Source organism: Megalobrama amblycephala, unplaced genomic scaffold (genome assembly GCF_018812025.1).
Source record: "Megalobrama amblycephala isolate DHTTF-2021 unplaced genomic scaffold, ASM1881202v1 scaffold230, whole genome shotgun sequence".
NCBI classification, from domain to species: domain Eukaryota; kingdom Metazoa; phylum Chordata; class Actinopteri; order Cypriniformes; family Xenocyprididae; genus Megalobrama; species Megalobrama amblycephala.
In genome coordinates this window covers 623534-642706 of record NW_025953339.1, presented here as the reverse complement: position 1 = coordinate 642706, position 19173 = coordinate 623534, and the positions used below count along the sequence as shown (strand labels likewise).

At 40.7% G+C, this 19173-nt stretch overlaps 1 protein-coding gene across 1 annotated transcript; it reads right to left on the bottom strand.

Moving 5' to 3' along the window:
• On the bottom strand, positions 1-17603 carry LOC125261004 (cadherin-like protein 26). Its single transcript, XM_048179546.1, has 11 exons — positions 17370-17603; positions 16594-16716; positions 16311-16457; positions 15668-15791; positions 15402-15580; positions 13944-14075; positions 13631-13813; positions 12345-12741; positions 6754-6975; positions 786-919; positions 1-591 (listed from the first exon to the last, which is right to left on the bottom strand). The coding sequence occupies exons 1-11, from the start codon at positions 17400-17402 to the stop codon at positions 502-504; spliced, it is 1764 nt and encodes a 587-aa protein (XP_048035503.1). The 5' UTR covers positions 17403-17603; the 3' UTR covers positions 1-501.
• Positions 17604-19173: the final 1570 nt, after the last annotated feature.

Genomic DNA, 19173 nt, shown 5'->3' with positions numbered 1-19173 from the left:
TTTATTTGAGCAGAATAAATAAAGACAATATCATTAAAAATATATATAAAAAAAACAATATCCACAATACATGAACAATCTTTCACTTGTATAAAATTTCTTCATATGAACACTATAAACATATCAGTGTAAGAATACCTCGATACAGTATCACCTACCCGATCAGAGAAAATGGTAAGGGCTGTTTATGAATTTCTCAACTTTTATCTGCATAAGCTGATATACTCATATGACACATAATACATATTCATTCATTTTGTGCATATTCATTCATAGAATTCAGCCAGCATTCACTTAATGCAGAATTAATCTGGTAATCTGTTTCAACAACCACAACCAAAAGAAGCCCTACCTTTTAATTCACAGTGCAAAACCAAGCAGTCCGACAAGTACTGCATTGATAAATTTTTTTTTTTTTTTTTTTTTTGGATGTCCTTCATATTGTCACAGTACACTAGGTGGCATACTGAGGTCTGGTAGCTTTTTAATTCTAGCTCTGGCTCATGGAGTTGAGTTGAGTTGAAGTGAAATAAAGATGCTGCCTGGATAAAGGAGGACATTAGTCTGACCATCAGCCTCGGGTTCAAAACACTGCAAAAGTTGGACCAGAAATTGAGAATAGTTCAGCTCCAGACCTAGTTCTCTAATATACACTTTCAGAAAATGAAAGTCAAACATCATATCATCATATTAAAAAGATATTCAAATAACAAATGCTGTCAAAATAGATGGGAATTGTGCTAGCTGACACTAATAATTAAAATAGCAAAATAATGTGTGCTTACCATGCAATCAGTTTCACGTCTTTCAAAGGTGTCAGAACTAAGAGATTGATTATGTTCCTCCTCCAGAGAGAGGAAGGAGCTCATTGCAGATTTCTTTGCTCTGCCTTTGATCTGGCACGCCATCATCAGGATCCCTTTTTATTTTAAATTACAAAAAAAACATACAAATAGGATTATTAGACTTGCAACGTCTCGGTTACAAAGGTAACCCTCGTTCCCTGAAGGAGGGAACAGAGACGTACGTCGGACAGACCGACGAATAGGAATCTTGCTAGAGAGGCCAATCTACTTTGAGTGTAACTACAACGAGCCAATGAACATTGGCATGCAATCATATGCATCAGCTGCTCACCTCGCAGCGCAGGTATATAATGAGCAGCAGGTGCGTTGCATCTTCAGGTTTTTGCTGAGGAGCCGAAGTCGGTCACTTTCGGCGTACGTCGGACAGACCAACGAATAGGAATCCCTACCAAAGTGCCAGAGGAGTTGCCCTCTTCCAGCGCTCTGTTGTAAGCCACCTGATCCCCTTGCCTGAGGACGGTGGGACAGGGCTAACACACAGAGAGGGTCGATCACTGCTGTTCCCAAACCCATTCAGTGAGACTATTGGATAACGGTGGGAAACCGTAACCTTTCGTTAAAAAAGGAACACTGCGGAAGCCACATCCTTCCCCAAAGGAGTTATGTGGAGAAGTACATATGGACTAACCTTGTAGGTTGTACAACATATGGAAGAACTGGGGTGACTCCAACTCAATGAGAGATGGGTTCTCCCAGAGGGAAAGACACAGGCTTCGTTTAGGAGCAACCGTGGAAAAAACCATATGGGATCCCCGTAGGGTCACACATATGGAACCCAGCCTAAATCCGGTTCTCAAGGATGCAATGGAGTATAGGCCTGACGCCAGATGCTCCGCCACGTCGGCTGCTGAAGGGTAACCAGAAGACTCAACAGGGTCTGCCCGTAGGGACTCTCTGGAGCAAAAGAGCGCATGTAGCGCAGCAAGCTGACACTAAGCCGGGGCCTCTCCGTGCCTCTAACCTGAGGCTCGACACGGGAGAGACCGGCTTGACACGAAGGCTATAGTATCTAGCGAACGTGTTAGATGTTGCCCAGCCCGCAGCTCTACAAATGTCTGTTAGCGAGGCGCCACGAGCCAGTGCCCAGGAGGATGCTCCACCTCTCGTGGAGTGAGCATGCAACCTGAGCGGGCAGGGCACGCCCTGAGCTTGGTAAGCCAGGGCGATGGCATCCACTATCCAGTGGGCCATCCTCTGGATAGTGGTGCAAGAAGGACAGCACGACTCTGATCGAGCATCTTTGGGGGTCTTCTCGACGAGAAGAACACCACTCGACGAACAGGTTCCACTTCGAGGCGTAAGCACGTCTTGTAGACGGTGCACGTGCCAAAGTGATGGTGTTAAGTACCGCAGGGGGTAAGTCACCTAGAACCTCTGCGTCCTGTCCAGGGACCAGACATGGAGTTTCCAGAGGTCTGGACGTGGGTGCCAAAGAGTGCCCTTCCTCAGAGAAATGGGCCAGGGAGGGGCTGTCGCGAGGAGTGAGAGTTCTGGGAACCAGGTTGGGCCAATAGGGCGCAACTAGCAGGACCTGCTCCTCGTCCTTCCTGACTAGGCTCACTGGGGGAAATGCATATTTGCGCAGGCCCCAGAGCCAGCTGTGTGCCAGTGCATCTGTCCCGAGTGTTCCCTCAGTCAGAGAGTAAAACAACTGGCAGTGAGAGGTTTCTGGTGAAGCAAACAGGTCTACCTGAGCCTCTCCGAACTCTCTCCAGATCAGCCGGACCACCTGGGGGTGGAGTCGCCACTCTCCTGGCAGCGCAGCTCGTGAGAGCTCGTCGGCCGCACGGTTGAGCACACTGGGGACATGAATGGCGCGAAGCGACCGCAGATGCTTCAGACTCCACAGGAGGAGATGGCGGGCGAGTTGCACATGCGACGGGAGCGTAGACCACCTTGACGGTTGATGTACGCAACGGTCACAGTGTTGTCCGTACGGACCAGTACATGCTTGCCCCGTAGTGGCCCTTTGAGGCGGCTCAGAGCAAGGCGTACTGCAAGCAACTCAAGGGAGTTGATGTGCCACTGCAGATGGGGTCCCGTCCAAACCCCTGAAACTGCAAGCCCGTTGTACGTGGCACCCCAGCCAGTGGTCGAGGCATCCGTGAAAACCACAGCATGCCAGGACACCTGTTCTAGGGGCACTCCTGCCCGAAGAAACAAGGGGTCCGACCACGGGCTGAAGGCTTGGCGACACTCCTGAGTGATTGCCACCCGGAACGTGCCACGTTGCCACGCCCATCTCGGGACTCGGCCGTGAAGCCAGTGTTGAAGCAGTCTCATATGAAGCAGACCGAGCGGTATTACAGGCGCTGCGGCCACCATATGCCCCAGGAGCCTCTGAAAGTATTTCAGTGGGACCGCTGTCCTGCCTTTGAACGCATTCAGGCAGTTCAACACCGACTGAGCACGTTCCTCTGTGAGGCATGTTATCTGTTCAACCGAATCCAACTCCATACCGAGAAAAGAGATCCTCTGCACCAGGGCTAGTTTGCTCTTTTCCCAGTTGACCTGAAGCCCCAACTGACTGAGGTGTCTGAGCACCAAATCCCTGTGTTCGCACAACTGATCCCGAGACTGTGCTAGAATGAGCCAGTCGTCGAGATAGTTGAGGATGCGAACACCCTGTTCTCTCATGGGCTCCCTCCACAACTTTCGTGAAGACGCGGGGAGACAGGGCCAGCCCGAAGGGTAGGACTCTGTACTGATATGCTCCGTCCTTCAAACGCGAACCGCAGGAATGGCCTGTGTCGCAGAAGGATCGAGACATGAAAGTACGCGTCCTTCAGGTCAATCGCTGCAAACCAATCCTAAGGACAGATGCATTCGAAAATGCGTTTCTGCGTGAGCATCTTGAACGGTAGCTTGTGAAGGCTCAGATTCAAGACTCGCAGATCTAGGATAGGTCGTAACCCACCGCTTTTCTTGGGTACAATGAAGTAGGCACTGTAGAACCCTGACCTCATATCAGCTGGAGGGACCGGCTCTATCGCGTCCTTCGCCAGTAGGACTGTGATCTCCGCACGCAAGACAGGGGCATCGACATCTTTCACTGTAGTGAAGAGGACGCCCCTGAACTTGGGGGGACACTGGGCGAACTGAATCGCATAGCCGAGCCTGATGGTTCAAATGAGCCAGCGAGACGGACTGGGGAGCACTAACCAGGCTCACAGAGACCGTACAAGCGGGACCAAAGGGACCACTGGTGTACCCGCAGTGGATCAGCGAGGTGGAACACAGGGACGCGGCTCGGGGGGCTCTCTTTGCGAGGCGGCCCAAAGCGGCATCACAGTGTGCTGGGCAACACTTACCTGGTTCCACGGTTGGACAGAGGGAGCAGTCAAGGCTTTGGTTACCCGCTGCTCGCTGCTGTCCACTGGCGACAGTAGAGAGGGATGAGAGTGGTGAGGTTCTTGCCCTCCCACTGTTCTCTGAGCCCTCTTTGGCCCCGGAGATGAAGGAAACTGCTCTTTCATTGAAAATTTGGGTACCGCTGGCTGTTGGGCCAGCGGCGGAACACAAACAGACATTAACAAAAGATTCTCCACCCGGCCCTCCTCCGGGGGAGGGAGCGGTGCAGTCACCACCTCCCAAAGAGCAGTCCTCTCCATCTCCAGGTCACCCGTCCTAGGGCCTCTTGCTCTTGGCTTTGCCGCCCTTCTTGGCGGGGGCCTGGATGGGCTGGGCACCCCGACCACGACCAGTTCCACGGCGCCGCTTGGGTGGAGGCTGCTGCTGAGGCACGGGAGCGGGGGCGGAAGCGGGGGGGTGCCCTCGGCGACGAGCAGCCTAAGGTGCTGCGGGCGGTGGAGGTGCAGCAGCTGACCGTGTGGGATATGGCCTCAGACTGCTTCTGGACAGCTGAGAACTGCTGGGCAAAGTTCTCGACCGTGTCACCGAAGAGGCCGGTCTGGGACATGGGTGAATTAAGAAACCTGACTTTGTCGGTATCCCTCATATCCGCGAGACACAGCCAGAGATGGCGTTCCTGGACCACTAGAGTGGACATTGCAACGACCCACTGACCACGGCCGTGACCTTCGTCGCACGAAGCGCGAGGTCCGTCGCAGCACGAAGTTCCTGTAGAACTTGTGGATCATGACCAGCCTCATGCAGGTCCTTCAGTGCCTTGGCCTGATGGACCTGCAGCAACGCCATAGCGTGAAGGGCAGAAGCGGCTTCCCCACAGGCCTGGTAAGCCTTGCCGGTAAGATCCGACGAGTACTTACAGGCCCGGGAAGGGAGAGACGGCTCCCCCCACCAGGTGGAGTTAGGGCACAGTTGCATAGCAACGGCCTGTTCCACAGGGGGTATGCGCGTGTATCCCTTAGCTGCTCCACCGTCAAGGGTGGTGAGGGAGGAGGACCCACCGACTCGGTTTCTGGCAGTAAAAGGTGCCGTCCACGAGCCAGTGAGCTCTTCATGCACCTCCGGGAAGAAAGGCACTGGGGTGGGAAGCTGAGAACCAGCCCTGGCCACCCCGAGATACCAATCATCCAGCCTCGAGGGTTCGGGACATGGTAGAGGATTCCACACGAGCCCGACCCTGTTGGCGGCCCGGGCAAGCATAGCCATCATTTCTGGGTCCGTGTCGGGCACAGATGTCATTCCAGAAGGAGGCAGCTGCGCCGACTCATCATCCCCCGAAGTTTCAGGCTCACCCTCCGATACAGCGATCGACATTCTATCATCCTGGGGAGCCCCGAAGGATACAGATGGTACACACCTCTGGGGTGGTCCACCGCGTTCCCCCGGCAGCTCTACTGGCTGCGGAGTGCAGGAGGGATGAGGGTTCCTAGGGGGTTGGTTCCCCGAAGGAAGCGCGCTCACCGTGATCCTCAGATCACCAGAACCGCTGCCCGAAGCAACCCTCTGAGGAAGATTGAATCGAGGCAACGGAACTGGGACTCTGCCCCTTTGCAGGAACTCGAGTCTAGATCGCAACTCTGCGATGGTCATCTTCCCACAATGGTTACATGACTCATCCACAAACGCCGCCTCAGCGTGCTTTAAACCCAGGCACGTGATACAGCGTTGGTGACCATCCCGCGGTGACAGATAACAACCGCATCGGTACTGCAGTGCTGTCCGCCTGCACCAAAATGAAAGAGAAATCTTCAAAGAAGCTTTCTTGACTCGTAGTAGAAACACACTTCGTAGATACCACTGCATACACAGAAGGTTCGGCTCCGAAGCGAAAAGCTGAAGATGCAACGCACCTGCTGCTCATATACCCACGCTGTGAGGCGAGCAGCTGATGCATATGATTGCATGCCAATGTTCATTGGCTCGTTGTAGTTACACTCGAAGTAGATTGGCCTCTCTAGCGAGATTCCTATTCGTCGGTATGTCCGACGTACGTCGAACGTGACCGACTGAATGGGAACTAGATTTACAACAGACACATACACTACCGTTCAAAAGTTTGGGTTCAGTAACAATAATAATTTTAATGTTTAACGTCTTTTATTCTCTTATGTTTAGGCTGCATTTATTTGATCAAAAATACAGTAAAATTCAGTAATAAACAGTAATATTGTTAAATATCATTACAATTTAAAATAACTACTTTCTACTGTAATATATTTTAAAATGTAATTTATTCCAGTGATGCAAAGCTGAATTTTCAGCATCATTACAAAACTTTGACCTCAAACTTTGAACAGTAGTTTATACTGATTAATATACAATTTATATCATCGCCATTTAAAGGTTAAATGTAAAATACTTCCTCCAGTATCAGTTTAATATGGATAGACAGATTGCATAATGCCCAATTTACTTTTTTTTTTGGATGAGCTAAACAAATTTAAACATCCTTTAAACAAGTATTTCTTTCAGCTCCTCATGATGAATGTACTGTAATGACCTGTAAACACTCTCTTACCTAGCAGTACCAAGATGCTGATGACTATGGCAGTGACAGCAGTGATGTTCAACTGTATTGTTGGTGCTCTGTGCACATGGCAGTTTGCAGAAACATCACAGTCACACACATGAACTGAGAGGGTCTGGAGTGAAAACTGGCCCCGGCTGTCAGAGATCTTAAGGGTGAGTTCATGATTGCCAGCACGTACAGCGCTCTCTTTAATCAGTCTCACGGTTGTTCCTGTGAAGAAAACAGAAGATGTTTACAGTGAAAACTGAACACGAGGACTTCAAAAAGTATCATGTTTTTTGGACATGCGGCATACCTTATACAATATAAATTCTATGCTACATGATAATAATACTTAATAGTACTGTGCCACTTTTTCTTGTAAGAGAAAACAGGTGCATTTGGTTGCTTTAGAGTGCATTAGTGTCTGCCTATAGCGTTATTTTACTGTCAAATGTCGAGAGCACATTATTGTGACGCAAACCTGGACGCGCGCTTTCAAATATACAGTGCTCTCTTATGAACTGCCTCTCCTCTCGCTCAAATATTGCGTGTGCACGCTCAAACTGTTTCCTGTGTGCTCAAACGTGTCCTGCGCGCTCAAACTGCACCTGTGCGCTCACAAATCTCTCTGTGCTCTTGCAGAAATTAATATGCTTTTGGATTAAACGCTGTCAAAAGTTATCAACCAATCAGAAGAGAAGACTGATCCATGAAAATGATACGTGGAATCTTATTGGCTGAGAGTGAACTGCGCCTGGAATTCTTTCGACAAAAATGTATATTTCATTTCTTTACAATTTAATAATATTTATCAAATGTAACCTATAACTGCATCACATTACAGGTCAAACCCCGATTTATCTAAACAAACAAACAAAAAATGTTTCTTAAAGTTATTGTGGTCATACGTTTTGTGCTGAAATTTATATAAAAAATAGGTAACATTTTACAATAAGGTTTTTAATGTATTATCTAACATGAACTAAAAATGTGCAATACATTACTGTAATTACTAATCTTTGTTAATGTTAAAGGGCATATTGCAGGTTAGAGCTTTAGTGATTCAATGTGTAGAAAAATAATGTATGAAATAGATTTTCTTGAAAAAACACACATAAATTCGCTACATAGGCTTCTGGAGTCGTTTTTTGTGAGAGAATTTTACTTCCGCATCTGAAAAATGTCAAATCGGACGTGACGTCACTGAAGGGAACGCGATCTATAGGAAAACAATGGATAATTTACCATTACGATGATAAATAGAATACAAAAGCTACCGGAAACACACTGATTCACGGCCGCTGTTGCTAAATACCAATAAATTCTGCACTGAATCAACACAGAGCTCTGCGAACATCTCCCTGTAGTGACGTAAAATGACGCAACGCTGAAAAAAAAGCGGTTTTTACAGAGACCGTCACTTTATCTACTAAATTAATGCCCTTATATCTCGCAAAACATTTTTAAACCCTGCAGTACCTTTTTATATGGTATTTTTGTACAAGGTTATATATTCATCTCGAAAAAAATTTTAAACCTGCAAATATGCACTTTAAAAATACAGCTGTTTGTTGGTTGTTTACTTCACAGTGCATTTACTAATGTTAACAAATACAACTTTTGATTTTAATAATGTATTAGTAAACGTTGAAATTAACATTAACAAATATTAATAAATGCTGTAGAAGTGCAGTTCATTATTAGTTAATTAGTTCATTATTAGTTTAACTGCATTAATATTTAATGAAGTTTAAATAATGTTAATGAAACCTTATTGTAAAGTATTACCAACAAATATCTTCTGATTTAAGACCGAACAAGATCAGGGTCAAATCATCATTCCCTTAATACTTAAAATGTGGAGATCACACATACCACCATAGTCAATGAGGTCTGGTATAAAACATGACATACAAAAATACTTAAGCTCTTATGTATGCACAATTAATCAAAAGAACGCAATCTTATTCTTAAATGACAACGATTCAGTTATGTCTATTAAACCTCTGAAATTACGATAATACCGGAATATTTAAACCTGCTTTTGAATTGCCGCTGAAAGCAGTGGTCATGTAAGCTATATGTTTTAAACAGCTTCACAAAGTATTTTCAACAACACACTATTGCTACTTCTGTGTTGCAAACATTAAATAATAATGCAGGTATTGCAATAACAATTTATAGTCCGAATATACACTGATTTCAGCAATAAATGACCTTTGAAATGAATGTTATTACACTGTTCTGCCAGTAGGTGGTGACCAGTGACTGTTAAAATGTATTTGATGTATCAGAATCATTCATTCAAGAAATTCGTTTAAAAACACTGTCTTCATTAATTTCAAACGATATTGTAATTAATTCATTTAAATTAATACATATTTTTCAATAGGCTTTATAACATTTTACACATTTCTAAATAGACTGATTTATAACATTAAATTAGTTGTTTAATCTTTTGTTTTTAATTAATGTTTAATTTAATGTTTTGGTCCATGATATTGGCTAATATGATGGTTTTGGATAAATCATTCAGTGGGGTTTGTCCTGTAATGTGATGGAGTTAGACAAACAAGCTTATTAGTATAGAAAACATCCAAGCGCCCCATTCCAAGCCATTTCTAAGATATGACCTGCATTTTGATTAATATGATTAAATATTATTAAAATGTAAAGAAATGAAATATCCATTTTTGTAGAAAGAATTCCAGGCGCAGTTCACTCTCAGCCAATAAGATTCCACGTATCATTTTCATGGATCAGTCTTCTCTTTTGATTGGTTGATAACTTTTGACAGCGTTTAATCCAAAAGCATATTAATTTCTGCAAGAGCACGGAGAGATTCGTGAGCGTACAGGTGCAGTTTGAGCGCGCAGGACACGTTTGAGCACACAGGAAGCAGTTTGAGCGTGCACATGCAATATTTGAGCGAGAGGAGAGGCAGTTCATAAGAGAGCACTGTATATTTGAGAGCGCGCGTCCAGGTTTGCGCGAGAGCAAAGGAAATCTGCGCGCGAGCGGACAGATTTGCGCGAGAGCAAAGGAAATCCGCGCGCGAGCGGACAGATTTGCGCTCGCGCATTACATTGATATGCTCTCGTGTCACAATAATGTGCTCTCGACATTTGACAGTAAAATAACGCCATATCTGCCCACTTTTTAGCAGCAATGAAAAAGTATTTTTTCCATTCATTTTTCCCCATAGGGATTGTTTTTTTTTTTTTTAAAGGCTTCATTAAAGAGTTATTAGCCATGAACCAAGTCAACCAGCTGTGAGGTGAATCATAACATTACAAGCTTTTAAGCAAAAAAAAAAACAAAAAAAATGAAAATCAGATAACAATACTAAGGTTCAAGACTGTACTTAAAAAGAATGGTTAAGTTCACCCAAAAATGAAAATTTTCCCATGATTTACTCACCCTCAAGCCATCCTAGGTGTATATGACTATCTTCTTTCAGACGAACACAATCTGAGACATATTTAAAAATATGCTCCAAGGTTTATAATGGTAGTGAATGGGGGCCTGCATCCATTCATAATCAAAGTAATCCATATGACTCCAGTGGGTTAATAAAAGCCTTTTGAAGCGAAGCAACGCATTTGTGTAAGAAAAATATCCATATTTAAAACTTTATAAATTCAAATAACTAGCTTCCAGCGGATGACCGTTACGCATACTGCGAAAGTTGATTTGTGCCAAATGAGTAACCCACTGACGCGATGTATGATGTAGGATGAGTATCATAAGCTTAGACGCCTTTCACGGTTCAAACAAATAGGGCTGGGTAACAAACTCAAGCTCCAGAATCATGATCAAAATCCTCCGACATTTCTCCTTAAAATTTCTCATTTTAGACTCCTAATTCGTGACCGGTGTTTGTTTTGCTTTCTCCTCTGTGCCTCCGTGTTCGTCATTGCGTCCGTTCAGGTCAAAGGTTGCTCTTCGGGTCAAAGCTTCCGGTCGTCCGCCGGAAGCTAGTTATTTGAATTTATAAAGTTTTAAATATGGATATTTTTCTTACACAATCGCATCACTTCGCTTCGCTTCAAAAGGCCTTTATTAACCCACTGGAGTCGTATGGATTACTTTGATTATGGATGGATGCATTTTTTTTTGTTCAAAATGCGGGCCCCCATTCTCAACCATTATAAACTTTGGAGGACTAAGAATATTTTTAAGTTTATTGCAAAATATGCATATCTGTGTCCGATGAAAACCACGTATGTCATTTTGCGATTTTGAGATTTTTCGACGGATTGAATGTCCAGGTTCATTTCGTATACTGCTTCGCATATCTAAATGGCCAATGAAAAGTTGGAAATCATGTCATCTGATTTTCACGTATTCATTTGGTGTCAAAGCTGTCAATCACGCCGCGTATCTCCCGCCCTGTGGAAGCTTCGCCGGTCTCGTGAAGTTTCATCGAAGCTCGCCTGGATAGCCGAATAACACTGTGAGGTTACATTGACAAATAAACATAGCCTGGTGAGACAATGACTTTCCTTTTCGAGGTAACGTTTCCCCCCTGACGTACGTCTAGGAGTGACAAAATTACGGTAGGACTGTGCAAACAAAGCATCTGTCTAGCATTACCATGTCAGTGTATTGACTCATTGTCCCTTCATAGTTTCAAGAGACATTTAATAAATTTATAATTAATATATGTAACACAGTTCGTAGATTGGGAAGAAGGAGGCGGGAACCGGCGAACGTTCAACAAAACTTTAATTCAAAATAAACAAAGAACAAAACGAAAGTAATGCCGGCAGACCCTCGCGGACGTCTGCAGGCCACACAAACATAATAAAACATAACGTAAAGTCCAGGCCTGGTCCTCTCTCGTCCTCCACGGTCGTCGCTCCTCCTTTTATGCTCCCGGAGCTCCTCCGTGAGAGACTAGGCCGGTGCGCTTCCCAGGTGATGCTCGTTATCACTCACGGCTCTCGCCCGCCCTGGTCGCCACAATATTAAATAAACTAAGCGTATTTAATAAAACTAAGACGTGGCCATTTAATAAATGAGCGTATTCATTTCAATTGAAACGCGACTTGCCATTCAATTAATGATCGGAAGAACGCATATCGACCACCGTTACTGTAAAATATGCACGTATGTCCATTTAAACTCAATTTTGGTCAAATGTGGATTATATCATTAACTGGCAAGAATATGGTTACATGTAAAGAGCCGACAAGTATGACAAGCTAATCAACTGCTTTTGAAATACGGTGTTTTTTTACTTCCTGAAAAGTAACCGTTTTGGACATACGTGAGTTTCATCGGGCAGCGCCGATATACTAAAGAGCTATTTTGACTTTGATTGGTGTAATTTACTGTACAGCATCATGGGTAATGTAGTTTTTCACCACGAATTCCACTGTTATTTTGTTGAAATAATGTGGACTGATGGCTTTGACAGAAGCAAACACCATCAATTAACAACCTTGTAGCTCCCATTAAGTCTGTCTTTAAAGGTTAATAGCCTAAGTTATCATTAAAAATCTATTTCCCTATGGAGAAAATGAATGCCGTTTTTACTTCTAGAACCTGACTGTTGCACTCTATTACAATTTTAAACAAGATTTTTCTATTACCATAGTTAGAATGAAGCTTCCATTTCCCCTCAACATCTCCCATCAGCTCAAAGTGGAATGACGGACTGTATGGGTCTGGGTCGACAGCTGTAATGACAGTGTTCTTCTCAGACAGACACATGCTCAATTTTTTGACCTCCAGCATCCTTCCAGTCTCCATTCTCTCCATAACTCCCACATGATTCATGATCTCCACAAATACTGAGGGCTCACTGGCATCTTTCCTAATAACTGTGAATAGAAGGAACACTGATGTGGAACTGGGCCTTCCTCTTGAGTGTTCTACATCCCACAGTCCATGTCTAGGACGTCCTGTGACTCTACAGTAGAAGAAGGGCTCCTCATTCTCCACAGTGGCAATCAGGCTCAAGTTGGACCTTTCTTCATTATTCAAAGGCTGGGGGGGGGTGTTGGGGGGGGGGGGGGGGGGGGGGGGGGGGGGGGGATGAATCACATTACGAGTCACATAACTGAAATACAATATATTAAGCATTCAGAAACATGTTTTGTGCCAGTTACATTCAAAATATTTTGGGGTTTACAAGCATATATAAAACACCATGATACATTATTTACAGGTATTTACAGGCAAAAAAAAAAAAATCTTTAAAATAATATATTATACTGTAAGTGTATAAGTATAGAAATATACTTTTATATTAAATGTAATTAGCTGAACTTAAAGTAGTTCTTTTTGACCCACTTAAGTAGGACTTAAGCACATCTTTATAAGTAATTTCATAATTACTTCTGTTGTCTTTGAAATTTTGTTAAAGTTACTGCTGTATGTAATTATAATTATAATCTTACTTTACATGCGCTTTAGTATGTTTGTCAACACATCAAAATAAGTGTACTTCTTTAAAGCATGACAATAGATTATTAAAACATAATGATTTGAAATTTACTTTAAAGTAAAACTTTATTTGACTTGCAAAGTGAACTTTTTAAAAAAGAAACAGATATATCAGAGTGTTCTTAAAAGTGCACTTAAATGGCCTTTTATTTAATTAATATTATACTATTTAAAAAGTTTAAAAAATATATACTGTTAAGATTTCAAGTATACATCACAAGTGCACATTCAAAACAATTAAGCACACTTCTTTTTGACACACGTAATTGATAAAAAATTGTTTGAGAAATGTACTTTTTATGTGAAAAAGACATAATTACTTCAAGTATATGTCAGAAAGATTAAATTATTTTTCTTCTTCTTCTTATTATTATTATTATTATCATCATCATCATTTTAAAACACAAATGTTTTCCGAGTCTCGTCTTACCTCAGCGACGGTTATGACTCCATCATTGGTCTCCGGATCAGTCTGAATCTTAAAACGCTGTGCTTCATCACCCTGCAGAGAGTATCGTGCTCTCCATGCTGCAGATCCTCTGCTGTCTTTATCTGTCACCTGCAGTCGACAAACAGGTTCTCCACTCCTTTGTGCTTTCACCTCTGTAAAAGCCTGCAGGACAATAAATCATCAAACTAATCTACTGCAGATAACCCTCATCAAAAACAAGTGAAACAGCATAACTTAACTGCAGTAGCAACATCTGAAAGCTCAGAAAACAGTTTATACTTTGTTGACTTACACTTGTCCTGGTGAATTCTGGTAGATGGTTGTTTTTGTCGATGATATTCACTATCACTGTGCTTGTACTAGAGAGTTGTACCTTCTCCCCTTGATCCTTTGCTTCAACCAGAATAGTGTATTTTTGGGTCTCCTACAATGAAGAAAGCACAGTAAAGTTGAATACTATATAACTCTCTCACTACCAGATATTTGGACGCACCTGATTGAATTTATGTATCACATGATCTTTCTTTGACCTTTTGAAATAAAAGGCTAGCATGCCATGCATGCATCTTTTAATACTGTTTAAAAGCATTCCAGAACTGGAATCTAGACAAAGGGTGCTGACTTTTTTGAAGAAGCTAAAATATGAGATATGAGATGACAAATAAGAGTGTCCATGATGAAGGTAAAAAAAGAAAAGAAAAGAAAAAGAAACATGCATCCTGGTACCCTTTCTGTTCATGTTGATTCCATATGGTTTTAAAATTCCATTTTAAAGAAAAGTTTAAATTTAAAAACTCTGGCTGTACAAGTCAGACAGCGGACTGATACCCGGCCGACGAGGGGCGCCAGAGTCAAACAAAAAAAGTTGTCCTGTAACTTCATAACCACTTGCTCGATCAACAAAAAATAGGTGTCGTTTTAAAGCTTATAAGTATATAACCAATTCTTAACAAGTGCTTTTAAATTTGCTATAATGTTAAAGGAGCATCATTTTTAAAAAATCATTATAAATACCTGACAGTCTTTTGTTATATATTGTTATAGGTCTCAACTAGCAGAACAAAAACATATTTGTTTCAGTTTGAAACAAACTATACCAAGTATTTGTATGAAAGATCGTTGCCGATGCACATAACAGTACACAGATGAGGCTTTTGTGTTAGTAAATAACACGTCTTTATTTTGGTTGTCTCAATTTAAACGAGCCCTAATATGTATAAATATCATTACATTTTAGGAGAAACTATTGTACCACATGACATTTTACAGCCTGACTTATTGACCTTGACACAGGCACAGTCAAGGGTCTGCTCTATGATATCATTTCCCTTTTTTACTTTTTTTTTTTTTTTTTCCGGCATGTTGGTCGCAGCACATGACAAAAACTTTTTCAAATAATAATCAGTGAAACAGTTTTGTTAAAATATTTTTTCTTCAAGAAATAATATTAAAAGACTATGACAAACTACCTAATTAGTTTTTCTTTTCAAGAATTTTATTCTTTATGAATTTTTTTTTCTTCATTATGACATCAGGACACTTCTATCACGTTTACATTTTTGACTGAAAATAATTTTACATTTTTTTTTCATAAATAAAAAATAAAGCATAATGTCATTGCCCCATTTACAATATAATCTATAGTCGAAAATCATTTAATTCACTGTTAATCGCTTATAAACTATAACGTTAAATGATGAATGATATGTGCAATAGGAACATTTTTGAGACACAACTGTGTATATGTTACCTCATAATCCAGACATCCTTTGAAAGAAATCTTCCCTATCACATCTCCTTCAGTTTGTTCAATGAAGAACTCAGTATTAAGGGTTTGAGGAGACACTGAGATGATTTTCATAGTAAACAATGAGTTTGCAGTGCCAAACTGGTCAGCATCGGTTGCCAGCACTGTGACCAAATGCTCACCTTTGGATAAGAAAATACAGAGATGAACATGGGAAACGTTGCTCTTTCACCCAGGAAACCAGTTGTTTCAAACACGTTTTACAGTACCTTGTGGTGTTGACTCATCTATTGTGATTTCATACACTTCCTTGTTGAAAACAGGAGCATGGTCATTAACATCCTGAATCACAATATCTACAGCAACGTTTGTGTTTTCTTTAGTTAGTGTGATCTGCAAGTCAATAAAATAACAGTAAGTATATATATATATATATATATATATATATATATATATAACAGAAGTATATATATTTTATATATACATATATAAAATTAATTGAACTTAGTCACTGCTGATAAAGGCATAAAGAAATTGGTGCATCACTATTGTTAAGGCCTGCTCACAACAAGAATGATAACTATAAAGATAACTAATGATAGGCCTAACTAGCATCCACACCCAGCAGACGATGTTGTTCTGTTTATTATAAGCGCGCTGCAGTTCTGTTGTCTGCTGCTTTAAATGCTTGAGCTCTTTAAAGCAGGATGAATTCTAATTGTTTGTCAATGTTTTTATCATTCATCAGCTGGAAAAAATTTATCTGAAAGTGATTCTAACAATATCGTTTCTCTGTGCCGTTATCGCTATTGTTATGTTGTGGACTCTGCTACTCTTTTATACTTATAACGATTTTTAAAACTAGGCTATATCTTTATAATCGTCCTTGATGTGATCAGGCCATAGACTTACTCTCAGCTTCTTGTATTCCTCATAGTCAACTTTTCCAAGAGCATAAATCGATCCATTGGTTTTGACAGAGAGAATTCCTTTGGGATCTTTGTCAATGCCTTGACCATGGATGAAGTATTCTTCCATAACTGTTTTCTCAATATTTAACTAAGAGAAAAAAACATTCAGAGGACAAACTCAGAATTCTGTGCTCATCTGAAGATTTAAACTGTCAACGTTCTGTTTGTCTTCAGTTCTGCTATAAAGTGGCCAATTACTACAGAAAGGTTTCAACATAACCTACATCTCCCAGTTTATATGGGAAAGGACCACTGTGCTCCTCTTCCATGGAGAGTGAATCCACAATCCAGGCTCGTTTTTTGCGTATGTTTTGTTTTGATGGAATTGCACAGTGAATGCAGACACTCTGGAATAGAAAATATTACACAAAGTTTACATTTCAAAATAATAACAACAATTTTTTTATAAAGTCATTACCTGTTAGCTGTTCTGGTGGATATGATGCAACTTGTAACCAATAATAATATTGTTTGTGCAAGATTGTAACTTGAATTAAATTTTTTCTGACAGGTATATTTTGCATGATTCCATTGTTCTTAATATAATTTCAACATCCATTCCATATCTGGCCACTTCCAGTTTATAGTGGCCCAGAAAACACACTTAAGTATGTCTGAAATCTCAAAATAAAAAACTAAAAATGTCAAAATTACTAAAAATAAAATAAAAATTGGAAATATAAAAATAAAAAACTAATCTAACTAACTAAAAAACCAATATATTAATGAAAACTATAATCATATTTTAACTATACTAAAACAACACTGGTCTCAACTGTATTTCTTTAAATTACAAAATATGTAACTATCTAACAATTCAAGTGGAATAAAACAAAAATACCACTATACTTGAACATTAAAAAACTAGTCAGAATTAACTCTTTAAATGCCGTGGTTTGCAGAGAAATGCATTTAAGTATTTTTTTTATAAAATGTCTATAAGATTTCATTAGATTGAAAACTGTGTTACAAGATATTTAAAAATCACTTTGTTACTTACTGCAACAAGGAAAACGATCACAACAGCCTTCATTTTATGCAGTGGGAATGACTGGTTGCTCAGATTCACGATCTTGGATTTCTCTTGCTTTAGTTGTTCTTTAAATAAGTAATGTGAGACAAGTTGGCTTTGGTGCCCCTTTAAATAGAGCCAAAGGAGGACGATTTGATATAACTTCTCTGGAAATCCATTTGAACTGCAGCACCCTATTGTTTAATGGCATTTCTAAGGAACGGTGTTAGAGTCCAGACATTCCTGAACACAGAAAGCAGGAAATATGAGATACTTGCATGTTTTGTTTTCAGTTAAGTAGAAAATAATAATGTTTTTATGAGTGTACTTAAGTTTAGATAGATAATGTTCATTCTACATGACATTTACTGTTGTGTTCTTGAGAAGTGGGTTCAGCTTGTGCATCAGTTTCCCAAGCAAAATATTTTATAGTTCAGATATTTTATGAACCTATTTATATCCTTCCAAGCAAATAATTGTTTATTGGTCTTTACTTACCTTTACTGAATAAGCACATCATAAAGTGTGAAAGTTGTAGTCTCAGTATATAATGTTTGTAAAATATACCCATGTAAACATGCAATGAAGTCTATGAGAATGCATAGAAACACAATAGTCAACTGTCAAAAACAAGTCGCCATGGTGAGCAAACGAGTGAAAGATAAATCAATCACATTATAACAAAAAAGTTACATAGTGTGGCTTTAATAGTAATTTAAAAGTGTAGAATGATTAAGTAATATGGTGCAAGAGGCTCTGATGTAATAATTATCCACTGAAATATGCTTAATTCGAGATCGCATACTGTCTGAGTAGGTAGCCTACTACATTTGGTGAAGATTTTACTTCACAACTGTTAAAAAAGTATGTCATACAGTATGAATGCGTGTAGAATGAAATCCAGTCTAACTACATCTGTCATGTTGTCATTGTCTTGTGACCTGTGGCATTAGTTTCGTCACTTCACTGTCATTCACAACTCCTCTCCTGGGGGACCTAAGCAAAACTTTTAAAGGGCCCCTGTCAGTGTGTTCATAAAAATCCCAAAATGACCCCAAACCCCTTAATCTGTTCTTTCAGAGCAGTTTCACTGTCAACAAACAACAGTAAAAAATAAAAAAAGACAAAAATTACAAACAATTAGGATACAATACAATAGAAAAATTCAACAGACAAAAGATACAAATTAAATAAACAATTTAGCCTACTAAAAATAATAGCCTACTAAACAGAAATTGAATAAAGTAATCAAATGTAAAAATAAGACACTGTCTTTACTGGGTGAATTAAATATAGGCTACATTGATTCTTATTAAAGTTACTAAAGTTATTCAGTGAAAAGCACTGATTAATTCTTTCATTTTCTTTTGTTGTTTAACATTAATTGACAGAGAGCAGCACAGATCTAATATACTGACAAGCATTTGATTACTTTCCCAACTGTATGTTGACTTAAGAAATAACTGAATGCGTTTAAGTGAAAACTCCGCAAGATGGATATTTTGACATATTTTTATGTATGGTTGTCCATTTAAGCGCACACCCAAAGCCCAGAGTAGCCTATTGTCCATGTTTTGCTTCATCTCGGAGCACACAGCACATGCACAGAAAGCCGCCGTTGCAGCTCAAAAAACCTTTAACTCTTTTTTTTTTTTTGTATCGAGCAAGTGCGGCAGGAGACTGTATAATACAACAGTCACATGGACCGGCACATGCCTCATGAGATAAAAAGTGTCCATCAGAAGTAGTAGGTCACCCGGGCATTTCTCGCCTACTGTTTTTCAAATACTGA